Here is a 16,408-nt window from a genome sequence, read left to right as displayed (position 1 = left end):
TCTTCCAGCAAGTCGTAGAACCACAGGGTGGTTTGGGTTGGAAAGGACCTTCGAAATCACCCAGTTCCAACCCCCTGCCATGGGCAGGGACACCTCCCACCAGACCAGGTTGCCCGAAGCCCCATCCAGCCTGGCCTTGAGCACCTCACCACCCTCTGAGTGAAGAACTTCTTAATGTCTAATTTAAACCTCTTCTTTTAGTTTAAAAACATTCCCCCTTGTCCTGTCATTATTTGCAAGAGCAAAAAGTTGCTCTCCATCTTTTTTATAAGCTCCCTTTAAGTACTGAAAAGTTGCAATAACCTCACCTCAGAGCCTAATTTTCTTTAAGTCCCTGCTCTCTTCCTCTGGACTGCTTTTTTCCATGTGTCACCCCAGTATTAACTTCTCAAGATGTTGAAAAAAGCACAGATCTGCCAAAAGAAAAACCAGACGGACATTCTGTCTTCTGGTTGGGCAGGTCTTACCTTTACTTGGCCTTTACTTATGTTGGGATTACTACTTTTTCCTTGCGAGCCTCAGAGCTGCTAATGTTGTTTGTTCACTTTGCTGTCTAATGAAGAGAGAAACTTCAATTGAGTTGCCTTAATGTTTATTTTATTTAAAGAATCAGAAACACAGTCATTGTAGTTCATTTGTACTCATATCCGCCAACATTTCCTAAACCACATTAACATTCATGTATAACAAAACATTTTCTGAGCTGTGCAAAGTCCAAACAATTTGTTCAATTACTTGAACCCACTTCTAGAACAGCAAACCTGGCATTTTACAAACTGAGGCCACCAGAAGGATTCTTCTCCTTTCCCTCCCTGTTGTAGGAGATGCAAATCTCCTTCCCCTTTCCCTTGTAAGACAGGTAGAAATTAGACCACAGTACAAGTCAAACCTCTCTCAGCCCAGGACTTCCCAAATGGCACTGGGTCACGTTTCCGTATCACTGATCTGCATTTTGTTCTGCACTTGTGCTCCCTGCATGGAAGTGATTTGTCCAAGAAGATTACTCAATAACCCGAAGTGTGATGCTAAGCAGTAAACAGGGGCCAGAAAACAGCTGTGATCAAAACAGATCCCATCCCTATTCCCCCCCCCCCCCCCCCCCGCCAAACTATTTTTCCTTGCAGGAGGTATGACTGGAAGGGTTGATGTCCATTAAAAAAAAACACTATCCTCCCTGCAGAATATATATTAAAGCACTGATTTCACGACACAACATCTGCGTGTTTCCCTTTATCTTCTCACATACCAACTTTTGTCCTGTTAGAGTTAAGCATTAAAAGGTGGAAATCTGGAACCATTTTAGATCTGGCTAAACACAATAGGCAGCAACCAAGCCGTCATCCTGTTCTGTTTTCCTGCGTGTAGTAAATACACCCATGGAACAGAATTTTAAAAGAACTTTAACCGCTGTAAGTTGTCAGAAAAATCTCCTTGTCTCTGACAGAGCTAACCCAGAATTTTTATTGGAATCGATAACACGCGTTTTGGCATTTCCAGCTCGCTAACTGTGCAGTTTCCTGTTTGAGGTGCAGCGATACCAATTGTGATTTGGACCAAATAAATGGACTGATATGGCTCTATTCGCAAACAAGTCTTTCCAGAAGACATTTCTTCAATCTCTTATTGGTTATGAAAAGGCAATTTCCTCTCAACAGTAACTAAACTTTTAGTGGCTGACTCATTACAATCTGGAATACGAACAAATGCGGCAACGTTGAATATAAAAAGAAACATCCTGAAAATAATGCCTCCCTGTTCAAAGGTGCTATACTTGGCCATGGACTGTGTTTCTGGAATCTGTTTGTTACGTGTGACAGCAAGAAGAAACTTATTTTACAGAGAACAAAGTCACAGAGCTGAACTTAAATAGGAACGTTCACTTACACGTTTTTGATATGTACTAGTATACACGGCTTGAATGAAAACAAAACTTACACCTTCACATATGAAATACTGGCAATGTAGTAATGATGATCACCCACTGGGCCTCTTCCTTTTAATAAGATCATCTCCAGGTTACAGTGCCTCCAACATGCTTTTAAATGACCACCACATGTTGGCTTTGGCGAAGAGCCAGCCGCCGGGAAAGGCAAGGTACAGATACAGCTAAGAAAATTCTTTCATCACATTTCATTCACCAAGAGCTGATTTCTTTTTAAATACTCTCACAATTACATTATTGAATTTTTCTCATTCTGCTTCATAGGAATAACTGACTAGACTCGCTTTACATTTATTGCACCTTTAAGTCCCTGGTAGATGGAAGCTCATATTGCCTGATACGTTTTGTATTGTAGCTTGACTGTGTTAAGAAATTGAACAGTCTCCAAAAACTGTACATTTCTACAGTAAGAAACCGTGTTTCGGTAATGCTAATTACAGCCGTCGCAGATCAGCTCTCATCTCCGTGATGCAACAACAGAGGAAAACTCCAAGGTCCCTGCGCGTGCTAGAACCTGCAGTGTTCTTCTTATTGCCATGAAAAAGTCAATTAAAACGACTCCTCCGGGAATTGCTTCCGATTCTGGAGTAATTATCTCTCTCCAGACAGAATGCTGTGCTTCAGCGTGGGTCTTCAGACACTATAAATATGCAAGAGAGAGTGAGCGTGTGCTTATTGCACAGGCACGCTCCTCCAGGTACATTTATCAGTGACCATGCAGCTTTTTCTCTTTTCCTCTATGGAGCATGAACACACAGTCTGATCTCAATCTTCAGGTACACTTCTGATTTTGTATGTTGAATGCAAACTTTGTTGCAGCCTCTCTGTTTAACCAAACCGAATCTTTAACAATTAAAAAAAATAGCACCAGATGTATGAAAAAGAGGAAATGTCTGATCTAGTAGGAATATATATAAAGTATAACAATTCTTACAGTAAAAAGGTACGTCATACAAAAAAGCAATGGAAAGTGATACGGAAGGACAAAACTCCATGCTGCATATAATAAGGGCAGAAGACAGGCAAAAGGGATTCCGCTTGAATAACCACAGTTTAATGGTGGAGCCGAACCTCCTCCAGGATCTCCCCAGCGCGGAGGCCGGGACACATCGGATGATACGGGACTCTGAGCACTGACACACTTACTGACAAACTCACGCAGCATATCTCTGAGGTATATAGAAAGCATGACGTTAACGTTTTGGACTCCTCCTTCTTTCTTGCATGACGACGCGCAAATCTTTAGTCGTGTTATTTTTTCCACCCTCCCCTCCCTCTTTTTCCATCAGGAAAAACAAAATCACAAAATCCCAGTTTAAGAGCTTCCTAGCACACCTCTGTGAACTCTCAAATCCATCTTGCATAGGCCAGTAATAAGAACACTGCAGCTCTGACAAATAAGTTACAGCAATATAACAACTTTCCTCTGAATTTCTTTCTTTTTTTTTTTTTTTTTTAAAGATATTTTCTCTATAATTTACACAAAGGGATAACAGCCGGAGTTCAGGCTACGTACAGTCCGAATGGGCGTCCTTTCAGTCTGTGGTTCCAGGTGGAAGGCACTACTTCAACATACCACTGTATGCACCGCGCGGGATCAGAAGCACAGCGGGGCGCTGCGTCTCCAGAGCTGTAGACTGAAGGGCCTGGGGGAGTCTTTGGAAATAAAAATGGCAGTGGTCATCAGTCCAGTTTCCCTTTGCTGTCTCTTCTTGTGCTATGCAGTTTCCCCTGAAAGCTCCTCCAGTCCAGAGAGCAGTGCTCCGTCCTCAGAAGCTCTCTACAAAGCTCCCGGGGAAGAGGCCCGTCCTGCCATTCCTCTGTAGCGTCCCTTTGTACCAGCCGTCCTCCCGCTTCTTGTGCACAAACACAATGTCTCCTTCCTTCAGTTCGATCTCCGCCTCGCTCTGCGGCGGGTAGGGGACCACGACGCGGTACCTTCAGAAACAAAAAGGCAAAGACAGTGTCAGACACATCCATCGGACTCCGATCTGCGGCGCGGAGCAGCCATGTCACAAGACATGGGCGGACGTGGCCGGGCCTGCACTCGTCCCCCCCCTCAGCTTGTTTTGCACCGTCCTGAGCCCCCACCTCCTGGGCTGGATGTGAGGGGCTGTGTGAACAGACAGGGTGGCTGTCGGAAAGGGAGACCCCCCCCCCCAGGCCCCACGGAGGCCCCAGGGAGATGCTGGGGAGGGATGCGTCCCCAGGGAGATAGATGCGTGCCAGCCACCGCTTGGCTGATGGAAGCCTTTTGCCTCTTTCTGGTGCTGACCTGTAAAGCGAGACCGAAAAGGCAGCCTGGCTTTCATGCTCCTTTTGCTGCTAATGAAGTGTCAGCGCCAGCAGCTGCCTGAAAACCCATGTCAGGCCGTCCTGCTCCGGGACAGAAAAAGGAGGCCGGCTTCCCCCTCCCCTCCTCAGCCCAGCGGCCCCAGGGGCTGCTGCTAGCTCGGCCAGGAAGAGCTTCGGGACATGGGAAGATTTGTAATTGTGGAAAAAACTGGCTGTGTTTTGAGGCAGAAACATCACCTCGCCTCTCCCTCCCCCGCTTCCTGCGAACCAGAAACCTTGAGGAAAAATACGTTTGGAAACATCAGTAATTCAGGTTTTCTCCAAACAGTTGTGTCTGAGGCAGCTACATTTTCTACTAAAACTCAGTATCATGGGAAGATTGCTGGCCAGCTTGACCAGAGGCTTCACTGGGATGTGCTCTGAAGCCGGATGGTGACAGCAGGAGGGTGCTGCCACATGCCTGGAGCGACAGCCTCGCTCACTGCCGCATCCCTCCATCCCGACCTGGAATTGGCAGGGCTCTAGCAGACTGCCTTCGGTACCAGCAGAGCAGCCAAAGCACTTCACGTTTGTCTTCTTGCTATGCGCCTTGTGAACGTGCTTTGGGTCCCTCAGACGTGGGAGGGAAACTAAACTGGAAGAGCCATTCACAGGGCTTCCTGGCAATGGGGCTTTCAAGAGTCACTTCATTTTAATGAAGCAGCGACAGCTCTGATCCTGACAGGGCTATTCTGCACTCAGGCTCATCAGCAGATGTCCTCCTGAGAACATAGCCCAGGCCCTTTTACACTGGCACGCTTGTGAGCAGAGCTGGGAACGTATTTCTGCCTCACTCTTCTTCCTCCTCAGAACGTGTACTTTCACAGTCCTCTGGCATTTGGTTAACAATCAATACCTGTCTTGCTAATTGCAACGTAATGAATATGGTACGATAGTTGCCAATTGATTATCTAAAGCCCATCTCCCAAGGATTAATATCTCCATAACCACTGGACGGCTGCTGATGCCCCAGTCATGCTTTTACCAGGCAAGCATTTATTTAAAACAATATCCTGCCTTTTAGGACTGAGTTTGACACGCACTGAAGGATCTGGAGCACTCCCTGCAGCCATTCCCTGCGAGGTGGTACCAAGGCAAGGGGTTGTTGAGTGGCAGCTGCTGACTTTCTCTGCAGACATTTCTGAAGTACCTAGTGACTGCTGTTCGGAAGCTAGGGACCCCTTTTTGATACGACCATGGAAATACCAGATTTGGCTACACGTTTGGACACCTCCACAGCCAAACATCCTGTTACTTGGAAACACATTCAACTCCATTTGGAGTGGAGGTTCTGCTCTAAAACTGATTACAGCCTCATTAACTTGACATGGCAACACCGTCGTGTGGAAAATAGCTGTGTTCGAGTGCCATCAGAAATCTGTTGGTTGTCTCCGTCCCTTGGTCAATAAATCTCACTGTCACTTCCTTTCTCTATGGAAAAGCAAATAACAGAGGTTGAAAAGTGAGCTGCTGGCTGGCTGCAGGAAAATGGTCTATCACGCTATCATCTGTGGAACCGCTACACTTACATTATGAGGCTTTGCCAATTACAGCCATTATGCAAATGAATGCACACATTATTTCAAACACTCCGCTGCAGTGTTGATTAATTAAATTATCAGAGTGGAACAATTTTAGCTAAGATGACGCCAAGTTTCAGATCTCACAACTCCACGTACAATCACAGCACACCGGAGCTCTGCTCCGGGATCTCGAAAGGCGTTGAGGAAGAGGAGGGTTGGAACAGCCAAAGGTTGTGTCTGGTGCAGGGTCCCCCAGAAACTCATCTGGGACTGCCAACACCTCAGGTCATACCTTAAATGCAGAGCCAACCTTTTAAAGGCAGGCTGGGCCGTAGGAGTAATGGGTTGGCAGTCCCTAAATGGTTCACATTTGAAGGGAGGTGACCACGCTCAGTAAGAATGTGCCCAACTTCATAAAAGGGATTCTCAGAGCATTTCCTTGGAGAGTTAAAAAAAATAAATCCCAGTCACTGCATTACAAAACGAAGCACTCCTTCCCATTTAAGGAAACCCCAAACGCTACGGTTTAAACTTAATTAACTACGGTACCTCCTAGGATAACACCAAAGTGTTTTTGATAGAATAAGGAAATCTTAGATACAAAAGCCCTTGCAAATTGGTTAAAATGTCCTCCGTGGGAGACAAAAAAAAAAAAAAAAAAAAAAAAAATATTTTTTTTTTTTTTTTTTTCCCTTGAGAGGCTTTTGAAGCAGTGCCGGGGAGAGCCAGAGCAACCAAGGTTGCAGTGTGCAGAAAAAAATGATCACACGGCAGGGCTGCCAGCAAGGGGCTCGCAGGCACCATAAATCGCTCCTGTCAGAGCATGTGCTGCCACCCCGAAACCTCCAGGTGGCATTTCAGCCTATTTTTTTTTTTTTTCCTCTAGAGTTTAACACATGTACTCTCCATACATATATGCAAATACGTAGATTAGCCATATTTTCTGGCAGAAAAGACCTTTTCTCTTCCCCCCAAGACGTTCTCCCTCGCTCCCAAAAAGGCAGTCCTCTATGCTTCTATTTATATCTCCACTTTTCATTTCCCTTTTTGTCCCCTTGTCTTTGAGAAGCTGCAATAAAATTGCAGGTTTTCTCACATCACACTGCCTCCTGGCATTTGAGATGGATCTCAGAAACAACTCATTTTTGTCGAGGTCACGTTATACCCCTAAATCACCAACTTTTAAAAATGCTAAGTGGCTGGGCAACAACCATGATTACAAGTGTGGCAAGCACCCCTGCCTATTATTAACAACGTTTGGTATTTGCTGTTGCAGATCGTACCTTCAGACGGTCATAATTCTGCCAAATGCTGACCGTTTTGTCCCAAACTCTCCACTACGTCCGGCTGAGGATCCCACATGCAGCTTGGATGGTCCCATCACTTTGAGGGAGAACGTCAGGGTTACTTTGCAGTGCCAGCAAGACCTAGGTGAGGGCTTTCCCAAACTGCTATCACCTCCCTATACTCAGGGAGCTGAGGAAGAAATTGGACCATGATGAAAACTGGAAGCCCTGAGACGAGGTGTGGACATGAGTGCTGAGAGGGAAGCTGTGCTGAGCTGAGGCTGGCAGAGCAGAGAGCCTCAGTGGAGGGAGCCTGGGGCTTGGACATGACACCCTGCGGGGCTGGAGGGTGCACGAGAGGCCTGAGGCTGGTGCCAGGGTTGAGGATGGGACAGGGACTCTGGCAGCATTTGCCCAGGAGGGCCAGGAATGGGTCTGTCATCACCATTCCTCTGCCAGCAGCAAAGAGTCGTGAAAGCCGTGTCCTGTGTCCTTTCAGTGCTCGTCCTCTCAGGCAGAAGAAACGCCTCTCCCAGCCAGCTCTCCTTTCACTCTTACCACTGACATCTGCAAGGTGCAGCTAGGATTGCTGACCTCAGATAGGTGTTACGTGATGGAAGGTCTGGTTTTGTTTTAAAAAAAGCTAAAACGGCTAAAGGTGCCAGGTATGTAGACACATAAGAGAAGAGGCGTGTGGCTGCCAAAGCCACCTCATCCTCTGCAGAGGCTGTAAGATGCCAAGCGAGTGACCCCAGAGAAATTCACTGAGTAGTGCAGGTGCGAGGCGAGTGGATTCTCCGAGTCCTCCAGCTGCAGAGCCTCGAGCCACACTTTCCACAGAGTGAGACTCATCTCATGCATTTTAGCAGCGTGGGAGGCAGTTGTCTGCTCTGAATTACTCACGCAGGCTCTTCTGCCATTGCACGCAGACAGGCATTGAACAGCATTGATCAGAACTGATCGGTAATTAAGGGCTGAGCTCAGGCCTGAACACTGAGGGGAAAAACAGCAAAATACCGAGTATCTGCTCACTGAGTAAACACGTGCATCCCGTACAATGACAGAGGTACAGAGGCTCATAAAATAGAGGTACAATAAGGCAAATTAGGACTGCAGGGCTAACCTCCAATCTGGAAATATTGCAGGATTCAATTCCCGAGGTGGCTAATTCCAGTTTCCCAGTCCTGAGGCAGGTGTCCCTAGTCAGAGAAGCACTTAACCATGTGCATACATGCTCAGTTAGAACACGCTCCCGGGGTCATTTCTCTGGTGTCGCTTTCCAGGAAAGAAGCACGCCCTTCCTTTGCTTTTCCTTCTGGCAAAGAAGACATACGTGCATGACAAAATTGAAGTCAATGGGCGTTGAGCACATGCTCGAATGCTTCCTTGAATTGAGAGCTCGATTTCTAACGTGGCAGTGATTTGTAGGACGGATACATGGAAACACGGAGGGGGCTATTTTAAAGGTCAGACTCACTGCTCCTATTTTATTCCGCAGTGCTGCTGTGGTTACAATGTGCTCGAAGGCTCCCCGAAAACCAAGCGAACACTGTGCGGATACGCCGGTCGTGACAGCAGGGCCGGCTATAACCGCTTCATCAGAACACAGCCTGGCAGAATTAGTGCCAGTTACTATAGAAGAGTCAACAACGCGTGACATGTTTTACTCAGGTTTGCATCTGGGAACGGTGCCAGCCCGCCAGGGGAACATGACTCACGCACGCACCCGCTCGGCTCTCCCGTTCCGCTCCGCGCACAGTCACATTTTCTTGAAGGGGGTGGCAAGGAAAGTGTTTTCCGTCGGTGGTGCGGGGCAGATGGCGTGCCCCTCTTCCACGTGAACCACCAACCTCCCTGGGATGCGGGCATCTCTGCGGCTGCCTGATCTCAAGCCATCCCTGTATGGGACCGGCCGTGCTGGTGTTGTTTCTTGCACCAGCGGCAAACGGATGCAGCAGGAGCTGGAGAGGAGTGTGTGGGGCACATGCAGCCTGATGGGGGATTCGCTGCACTGTCAGTCGCTGCGACACAAAGTGACAAGGCCACCAACTGGGAAATGTCTCCGCTCCGCTGCTCAGGCTGCCGGATGCTTTGCGGCAGAGAGCAGGAGGAGGAAGGTGGTTTTATAAAAGGATAGTGGGAAACTACACCCAGAAGGCAGGGCTGGGCACGAAGCATCCCAGTTAAACATCACGGCGAAATGACCAATTTCCTTTCCAACCCAGCCAGACAGGGCCAGGTTTGGGGAATGTCAAGTGGGGTAAGACAAAATACTTGTTTTCCTTGCCCTCCCCCCAGAAATGGCAGAAATTATCAGCAGCTCAGTGCACCTTCCTCTCTGACCTCCCACCACGGGCTGTGCTGCCCGGCAGCAGGACGGGCACCTCTGCTGTCGAAGTGTGAGAGCCAAGCTGCAATGAGGGCCGTGTAATGATCCTCCTGTACGGTGCTAGTGGCACAGCTGCTTGGCCCTGACCAGCAGCCTGGCCGTGGCGAGTGCCGGAGATGCACGGCAGCCTCCACGGGAGAAGTAGCGGTGCTCTGCTGCCTGTGTGAGCCCCGTTCGAATGCTGTAAATATTAAGGAATGTGCTACTCCTTCCAACCTTCCAGTGCTCTGTTTCTGCGCGCACAGATGGGCGTTGGGAGACAGAAAGCCAAGTACAGCTAAGTGCACTGAAATGCTCTGCAGCTTTTTAAAATTTCATCCAGCATCTGAATCTGTTTATCTAACCTTTTTTTTTTTTTTTTTCCCTTTTCCTCCCCTCCCTTTTCTTTCTCAGAGAATTGCTCCTACTGTGCAGATGAAATGCACCAAAATGCAAACAAGCAAAATATGGAGCTGAGCGATGTTGAATGCAAGTTCCTCCGCTGCCAGATGTGAGGAGAACAAGTGGTTTGAAAACTGTAATTTGTTTTAAAAAAAATATAATTTGGTACTTCTGAGCAATTTGATGATTTAATGAGCACAGATGGATGTGGGATGAATTTCTAAGAGACAAGTGTTTAATGTATCTGCTCAGATTATTCCAGGACTAAGCATTATCTTTCCTAGTGCATGAAGGTAATTAATATTTCCCATTATGGGCATGAAAAAACCCATACGATCAGTTAAGGAATGCAGATACACCAATGATATGGAAGTTAATTCATAAATCAATTAAAGCATCTTGCCTGCTGTGTATAATTAGGGTTACTTCAATTATAGCTTATTTTCAGATTTAAGACTCAGGAATCAAAACGCTTAAAATCGGAGGAAGTTCCTTCCCACCATATACTGCAAGTGGAAGTATTTGCACAGTTGTAGCAGTCTAAATTTATTTGCTCCTTGTTCCAGCAAGGCTGAGCAGACACAGCTAACTCGTGTCCCTCTGGCTCCGTTCTGTTTCACTCCAGCTGCTTATAATTGTCATTAGTTGAACGTTTCACTGGCAGGACCCTCCAGAGGTGAAATGAGAAATTTGTAGGATACGAATCTGTAGGACTGGCCCTGGCGTATTAAACAAGGTGTCCAGACTTCTCTACATCAAAGCCTTGAAAGCAGCACCTCAACAGCCAGCTCCAGAGGCGCCAGGGAATGCTCCTCCCTGTTTCTTTTCATGGCTAGGTTTAACTAAAGGTGCAGCATTCCACTGATGTAGTTACGCTGGTGCTAAATCTGGTTTATATTGATTTAGCTTTTCTTATAGCATTAATCTAAACTGATGTAGACCAAATTAAGTGTGCCTAAATAGGGATTGGTTTTTCACTCTTTTCACTAAATTGGTTTTTCATGGATTTTAAGGACAAGAGACTACTGTGATAGTGTGCTCTTGCTGCCTTCATTACAGCACTGAAGGACTTGCCTGTATTTATTTCTGCTTCAAGCCTAATAGCTGTGCTTGAACCACAGCATCTCTTTCAGACAAAATGCTCAACCCAGAATCAAAATATTCCCATGTCTGTTCCCTTATTCAGTCTCCTACAGCTTGGTACCAAGCTGTTCCTAAGCCTGCTATTTAACAGATGTAACAAAGATCTAACAGCATATTGTTTTAAATCATCTATTGTCCTTACGATATTTCTCTGAGCCCACTCCATTTTGCCTCAAATTTGGCTCTTCTGACATATGCTGTTACTTGGTGTTCTCCTCACCAAAGAGTTGAATTATCTCCGTACCATCGTGTATACCCTCTTCATCACCTTCCTCCCGCTTTAGTCAGACATCCTGCAGCAGCAAAGACTTTATGCTGGGCAGTGTGGGTCCAAGACCCAACTCTCTTTCTAGAGATTCCCAGTCTGGAGTTACATCCAATGCCAAAGAGTGAATCAGTCTGCAACCTACTGAATACCTGCCGGTCAGTTGGGTACAGCTTGCTCAGCAGGACACTTTGTGGTAACAGGTCAGATGCCATAGAGAAGTTTAAATATGTTACAGGGTCATTGTTATCATCCCAGCCAAATTTCAACCTGCCTTCAGTAAACTCTGTGTAAGGTGTGGACTGTCCTGTAGCATCACTTATTATGCCCTGCATCAGCTGCTCTATAACCCTGACTAGATTCAGGGTCAGGCTGACCTGTCCGACACATTTCATTTAGCCTCTTTCATACTCTCAGACAAAAACGATTTATTTCAATTTCTTTCAGCTTTACTATTGTTCCAAAATTGCTACATGAGAGCCTCACAAGTTTATTAAAATATTGGGATCCCCTTGATAAAGTGATGTTTGCCACAGAACCTACACCCTTTGGGCTGAGAAAGCACTGCTGTCCTCTCCATTTAGCCACCTACAGTCAACCTACAGAGCTGCAAAACCCAGCAACCCTTGAGCAAGTTAAACTCGCAGTCCCCCTCCAAACTCTCCCTGAGGATGGATGCATGCTCCAGGTGACCTCTAGAGATACTCAGCTTACCTTTCCCGAGGCAAAGGCTTGGGCTCTGGCCGAATAGCTGCCATGGAAGAGAGGGGCTGCCTGGCAGGAGAAGGGATGGAGAAATTCAAATCCAAGGAGCCTGTTTTTCTGTGCAGAGGCTCCAGCCCCATGGCTCCCTGCATTTCGCTCTCGATGGGGCACGAGCCGGCCCTGCCATGGCTGGAGAGGGAGGAGAGCTCGGGTCCCACTGCCCCTTGTAGGACCCCTTCGATGGCCGCCTGGGGGTCATGTGTGGGGGATACGGATGGTGGGGAGCGCGACTTCTTTTTCGTTGATGCTCCTGCTAGCAGCTTCAGCAGCCCACTCTTCTTCTCCTTCTGCAAAGGAACCAAAGGAAATGAGGGCAGTGAGCAGACATCCTTAATCCCTCTGTTTTTCTTTTGGAAAAGCTCAGTGTGTGGCAGGAAACTTCCTTTGACTGCATTGACTAGGAGTGGATCCAGGCAGAACCTGAGCTAATGAAGGTCTTATGAAAATCCCTCCTCGTCCAACAGTGCTGCACTTGTTCAGCAGAAGGACCATATTGCAAAGACAATCTCCATTTTCAAGTCTACCCAGGCAGTGATCATATGCCTCTGGAAAGAAACAGTGCAGTGGGACAGCAAAGGCACAAGCTTCCCATGCAGAGAAGGTGGCAACCGAAATGCTGCCCTCTCCCTTCCAGAGGAATCCTGTCCCCCAGCAGAGAAACTCCCAAAAAGTGACAGAGCAGGCCCTATGTTGAAAACCCCCCACTGGGAAAGCATGAGTGTCTGCAGAAAGATTTTAGATCTCGGACCATTGCTAGAGAACCACTCATCATTGCTGCCTGATTCGCTGCTCACCATTTACTACTGGATGTAGATTTATGGCGGGGAGAAGGGAGGCACGAGACAGACTTTAATCCTTCTTTGCAGAGTGTGCTCCCCTCCACATCCTGCATTACACCACCGTACCTACCCGCATCTCCCTCCCAGAGCTGGGCCACTTCTCCAGCATTAATGTAAAGGCATTTATATTTGGAGATAGACCACAACATTCACGCTTGGCAACTGCAAAGTCAGGGCATGTGAATTTTGACATTTCTACAGGGGTTTCTGGTACAGAGTAATGACAACAAGATAACAGCACTCTTTCAATTAACGTGCAAAAAAAAAGTTCAACCTCTGTTACTAAGGAGATGCATCAGACCCCGCATGCTTTATAACAGTGAGAAATCCTGCTACACGTCTACCTCAAGCACATACAAATGCAGAATATTCTTTCCTTCAGCCAGAAAGGTTTTTTTGGGTGCACTGTGTGCAGAAACTGCCCATCTTCTGGCACACAGCACTAGGCTAGTGTTGCAACCAGCAATGCTCTGCAGTCATTTTTCCATTTTTTTTTGTTTTAACCACACAAGAAGTTTTGTAAAAGGTCTGTTAGATTTCTTTCTCCTCCATCAGACATGCAAGGCATTATCCAAGACTATCTTCAGAGACTCAGGGCTGAGAAGTTCGGCTATATTTGATAATTTGTTCTGTAATAGGTTCCTGGGGGGAAAAAAAAAATGAACCCAGCAGCAACCACAATACTTATGGAAAAGGATCTCTCTATCTTTGAGCAGGAACACTGTTTGGAGATACAAGCCAGCAATTTATTTATTCTCTGTAGACAAAACGTCTCACGCGAGGTTTAAAACGATGCTCATTTATGTGCTGACTGCTGAAGTAATTTTTCAAAGCAGCTTTAAAGAATAGGTGGGCTGCACTAAAATAAATATAAGCTTTTAGAAGATGCTCAGAGTAGTAAATCTACTTGTACATGTACTTGGAGTATCTGATGTCTCGGCTCCCAGAGTTCTCATTTGCACTTTTCAGCTGTCACGGACTGATCAGGAAGCAGAAATACCGTAAATGTTAAGATACGGAAGAGCAAAAGCAAAGTATGGTTGTTATTTCAGAGACAGTGTCCAGTGGTTTTTGAAGAACAGTCTGAACTATGCTTCCAGCTGGTGGTACGGTGGTCTCCTGCATACCACCTCCGACTATTAAGGGCATTTGTCACTTACAGGTTACTCTATGGATGAAAGGATCCCTCCTGCCAAGATGTTCATCCGGGCACAACCTGTGGAAGCTAAGGGAGGCCGGCCATATGGCACGGTCAGGTCTAAACCACTACCTTAATTCCCCTGGATGCACCAGAAAAGCAAGCCAAAGGCACCGGAGGAGCATCTCCCCTCCCTGACCAGAAGGCAGCCTTGCAGGAGCTGTGCATACTGGAACTCACCCGAAGTACCAAAAAATGCTTCATGTGTGTTAGAGAGTGTTTCTCACTCTCTAATTAAGAAATATTGCTGCTGTCATCATTACATCAAATTTTAAAGCTCTTCAAAAATTGCAAACCTCTCCTTTCCCTGTAGCTCGCTGAAACAATAGCTCTAAAGATCCCGGCATACTGTGTCAATATGCCTTTGAAGGTGTCTAAAGGTCAGTGACAGAATACAATAGCCATTGTGGGGCTCTGGAGAAATGGCTATTGTGCAGCAGCGAGCACTTTGAGCCTCTTTAATTGGCAGCTTTGCACATGCAAAGTAACTACACGAACTAAAGCCCCGTATAATGAACAATTAATATTCCTATGTGGTAGCAGCTTTTCTCATTTTTGCTTCTAATTCAAATACCTCGGAAAATTTTTGTTAGAAAAAACCTTGTATGTCTAGGACCGTGTAAGGCATAGCAGCCAAAATCTTGGGAACGGAGGAAATGCATACATGCACACCCATCTGTACATTAAAAAGCACTCGGTTTTGTTTACCAGAACAGCTTCCACCCTACGAGGTTAGCTCTGGCATTAATTTCTACACTGAAGCTCCCATCCCTCCGACAGCAGAGAGCTATAATGAACTTACTGATGTACCCGTCGTTCTGCTTTAACAAAAGGCAAAATAAAGAATTGATTTTTCAGCCTCTTCGTATTCAACAGAGCATTTTACTCAACTTTTGAGGCTAAGATATGTGGTCTTTAAAGAGCTAGGATGAAGAACTTCATTTGCTAAACACAGACCTGGTAGTCAAAACCCTCGGAGTCCCATCCTTCCCTCTGTGCCCGTGGGCAAGATATTTGGAGGTGAACACATCCAAACCACCTTGGGTGCCTGGAGTGTAGACATTACATCCCTCCCTCTGCCTCTGCCAAGTGCTCTCAGCCTCTGCTGGTCTCACACTGCCAGATCCTCTGCTCAGAGCACTTCAAGCAAAACGAGGACTGTCAGGAGCTGATAATTTATCGTGATGTCTCTCATGAGAAACAGATTGGGTTTGAACCTGCTGCGATCAGCAGTTCAACTTAAACCCCTTCATGCCTCCTCCTCCCATCTGTAAAACGGGAGTAAGTTAAAACCCCTTCTGCCGTGGGAATTCATTAATGTTACGAAGCCACACGTTTCTTTAAGAGCAACTGGTCCTTTTCCATGGCTTCAATACCAAAATAAAAAAAAAAAAGGATTTTGGAATGGAATGTTAGAACGCAATCCCAGAAACGATTTATTGCGAGTGTCCAAGTATTATGAATTCATTTAATATTTAGTGTAATAGCAACCATCCTTCATAAGAAATTAATTTAATATTTATATGGCTGTCCAAGACAGACCTTTCTGCAGCAGTTTTCACTGTAAATCAGCTAAGCATCAGCGGGCATAAGTGCTGTACAGAAACCTTCAGCAGACTCTGTGGGTTTAGAAAAGAGAGAAGTTTACAGAAGACAGATCCGATGACTTTCAGGAATTACGTTTCTGAAAAACAAAAAAAAAGATGGTTTCCTTTTTCCATTCACAGACTGCTGTTATATCGCTTTCTAGGAAATCTGTAATCTACTGAAACAGCTGTGCAATTATTGAGTTTTCTTTGTCTGGTAGCTGCATTTCCAATTGACTGCAAACTGTGTTTGACGTCCCTGCCTCCTGAACCCACCAAGGTCAGACCTCTGCATCTGTGTTGATGGATGGATTCACAGTCCTGACAGCCCTTCTCCCATCTCCTGGCTACTGCCCACGTGTCTGACCGAATTTAAATCATCACCTTTGTGTTGCTCAGGTTTTATTCGAGGAAGTTCGCAGTAAAAATTTCCAAACCATTAATTTCATAAGGATCAATACCTTCCTTTAAAAAAAAGGGGGGGGGGGGGGGGGAAGAGAGAGAGAGAAAGAGTGAAAATAGCTTTGAGAAAAATCCCAGTTAAGAAAAAATGGGCTGTGAACACAGACAGTATCTGCAGGCCAGAATTTCTTCCTTCCTTCCTTCTCAGTGGAAATCAGTTGCTGGCAACGCATGGATGGGATGGGGAACGTTTCTGAGACCCTGAAGCTTTGGGAAGCCAACACTTGGATAGGTACAGCTTCCCCTCGGTATGTCACTGTGGGAGCATTTTGAAAAGTGAGTACAGCCTGAGCTT

The 16,408-nt window shown here is 46.2% G+C and overlaps 1 protein-coding gene and 1 long non-coding RNA gene across 2 annotated transcripts in view; both read right to left on the bottom strand.

Annotated features, from left to right (window-relative positions):
- Nucleotides 1–955: 955 nt before the first annotated feature.
- The window catches only part of SH3RF3 (SH3 domain containing ring finger 3), a 238,048-nt gene continuing 222,595 nt past the window's right edge, over nucleotides 956–16,408 (bottom strand). Inside the window, exons 10-11 of the mRNA XM_035335431.1 lie at nucleotides 11,978–12,315; nucleotides 956–3,880 (exon numbers count right to left, since the gene is read on the bottom strand). Coding sequence (XP_035191322.1) covers nucleotides 3,712–3,880; nucleotides 11,978–12,315 — 507 coding nt within the window. The 3' untranslated portion in view covers nucleotides 956–3,711. The remainder of the gene's footprint in view (nucleotides 3,881–11,977; nucleotides 12,316–16,408) is intronic.
- On the bottom strand, nucleotides 6,680–8,682 carry LOC118161642. The gene is made up of 2 exons (XR_004748114.1): nucleotides 7,761–8,682; nucleotides 6,680–7,366 (listed from the first exon to the last, which is right to left on the bottom strand). It is a non-coding gene; the product is annotated as an uncharacterized LOC118161642 (long non-coding RNA).

The sequence above is a fragment of the Oxyura jamaicensis genome, chromosome 1, assembly GCF_011077185.1.
Source record: "Oxyura jamaicensis isolate SHBP4307 breed ruddy duck chromosome 1, BPBGC_Ojam_1.0, whole genome shotgun sequence".
Lineage (NCBI taxonomy): Eukaryota > Metazoa > Chordata > Aves > Anseriformes > Anatidae > Oxyura > Oxyura jamaicensis.
The sequence above is the reverse complement of the archived record's forward strand: the minus strand, read 5'-3'. Positions and strand labels throughout refer to the sequence as shown.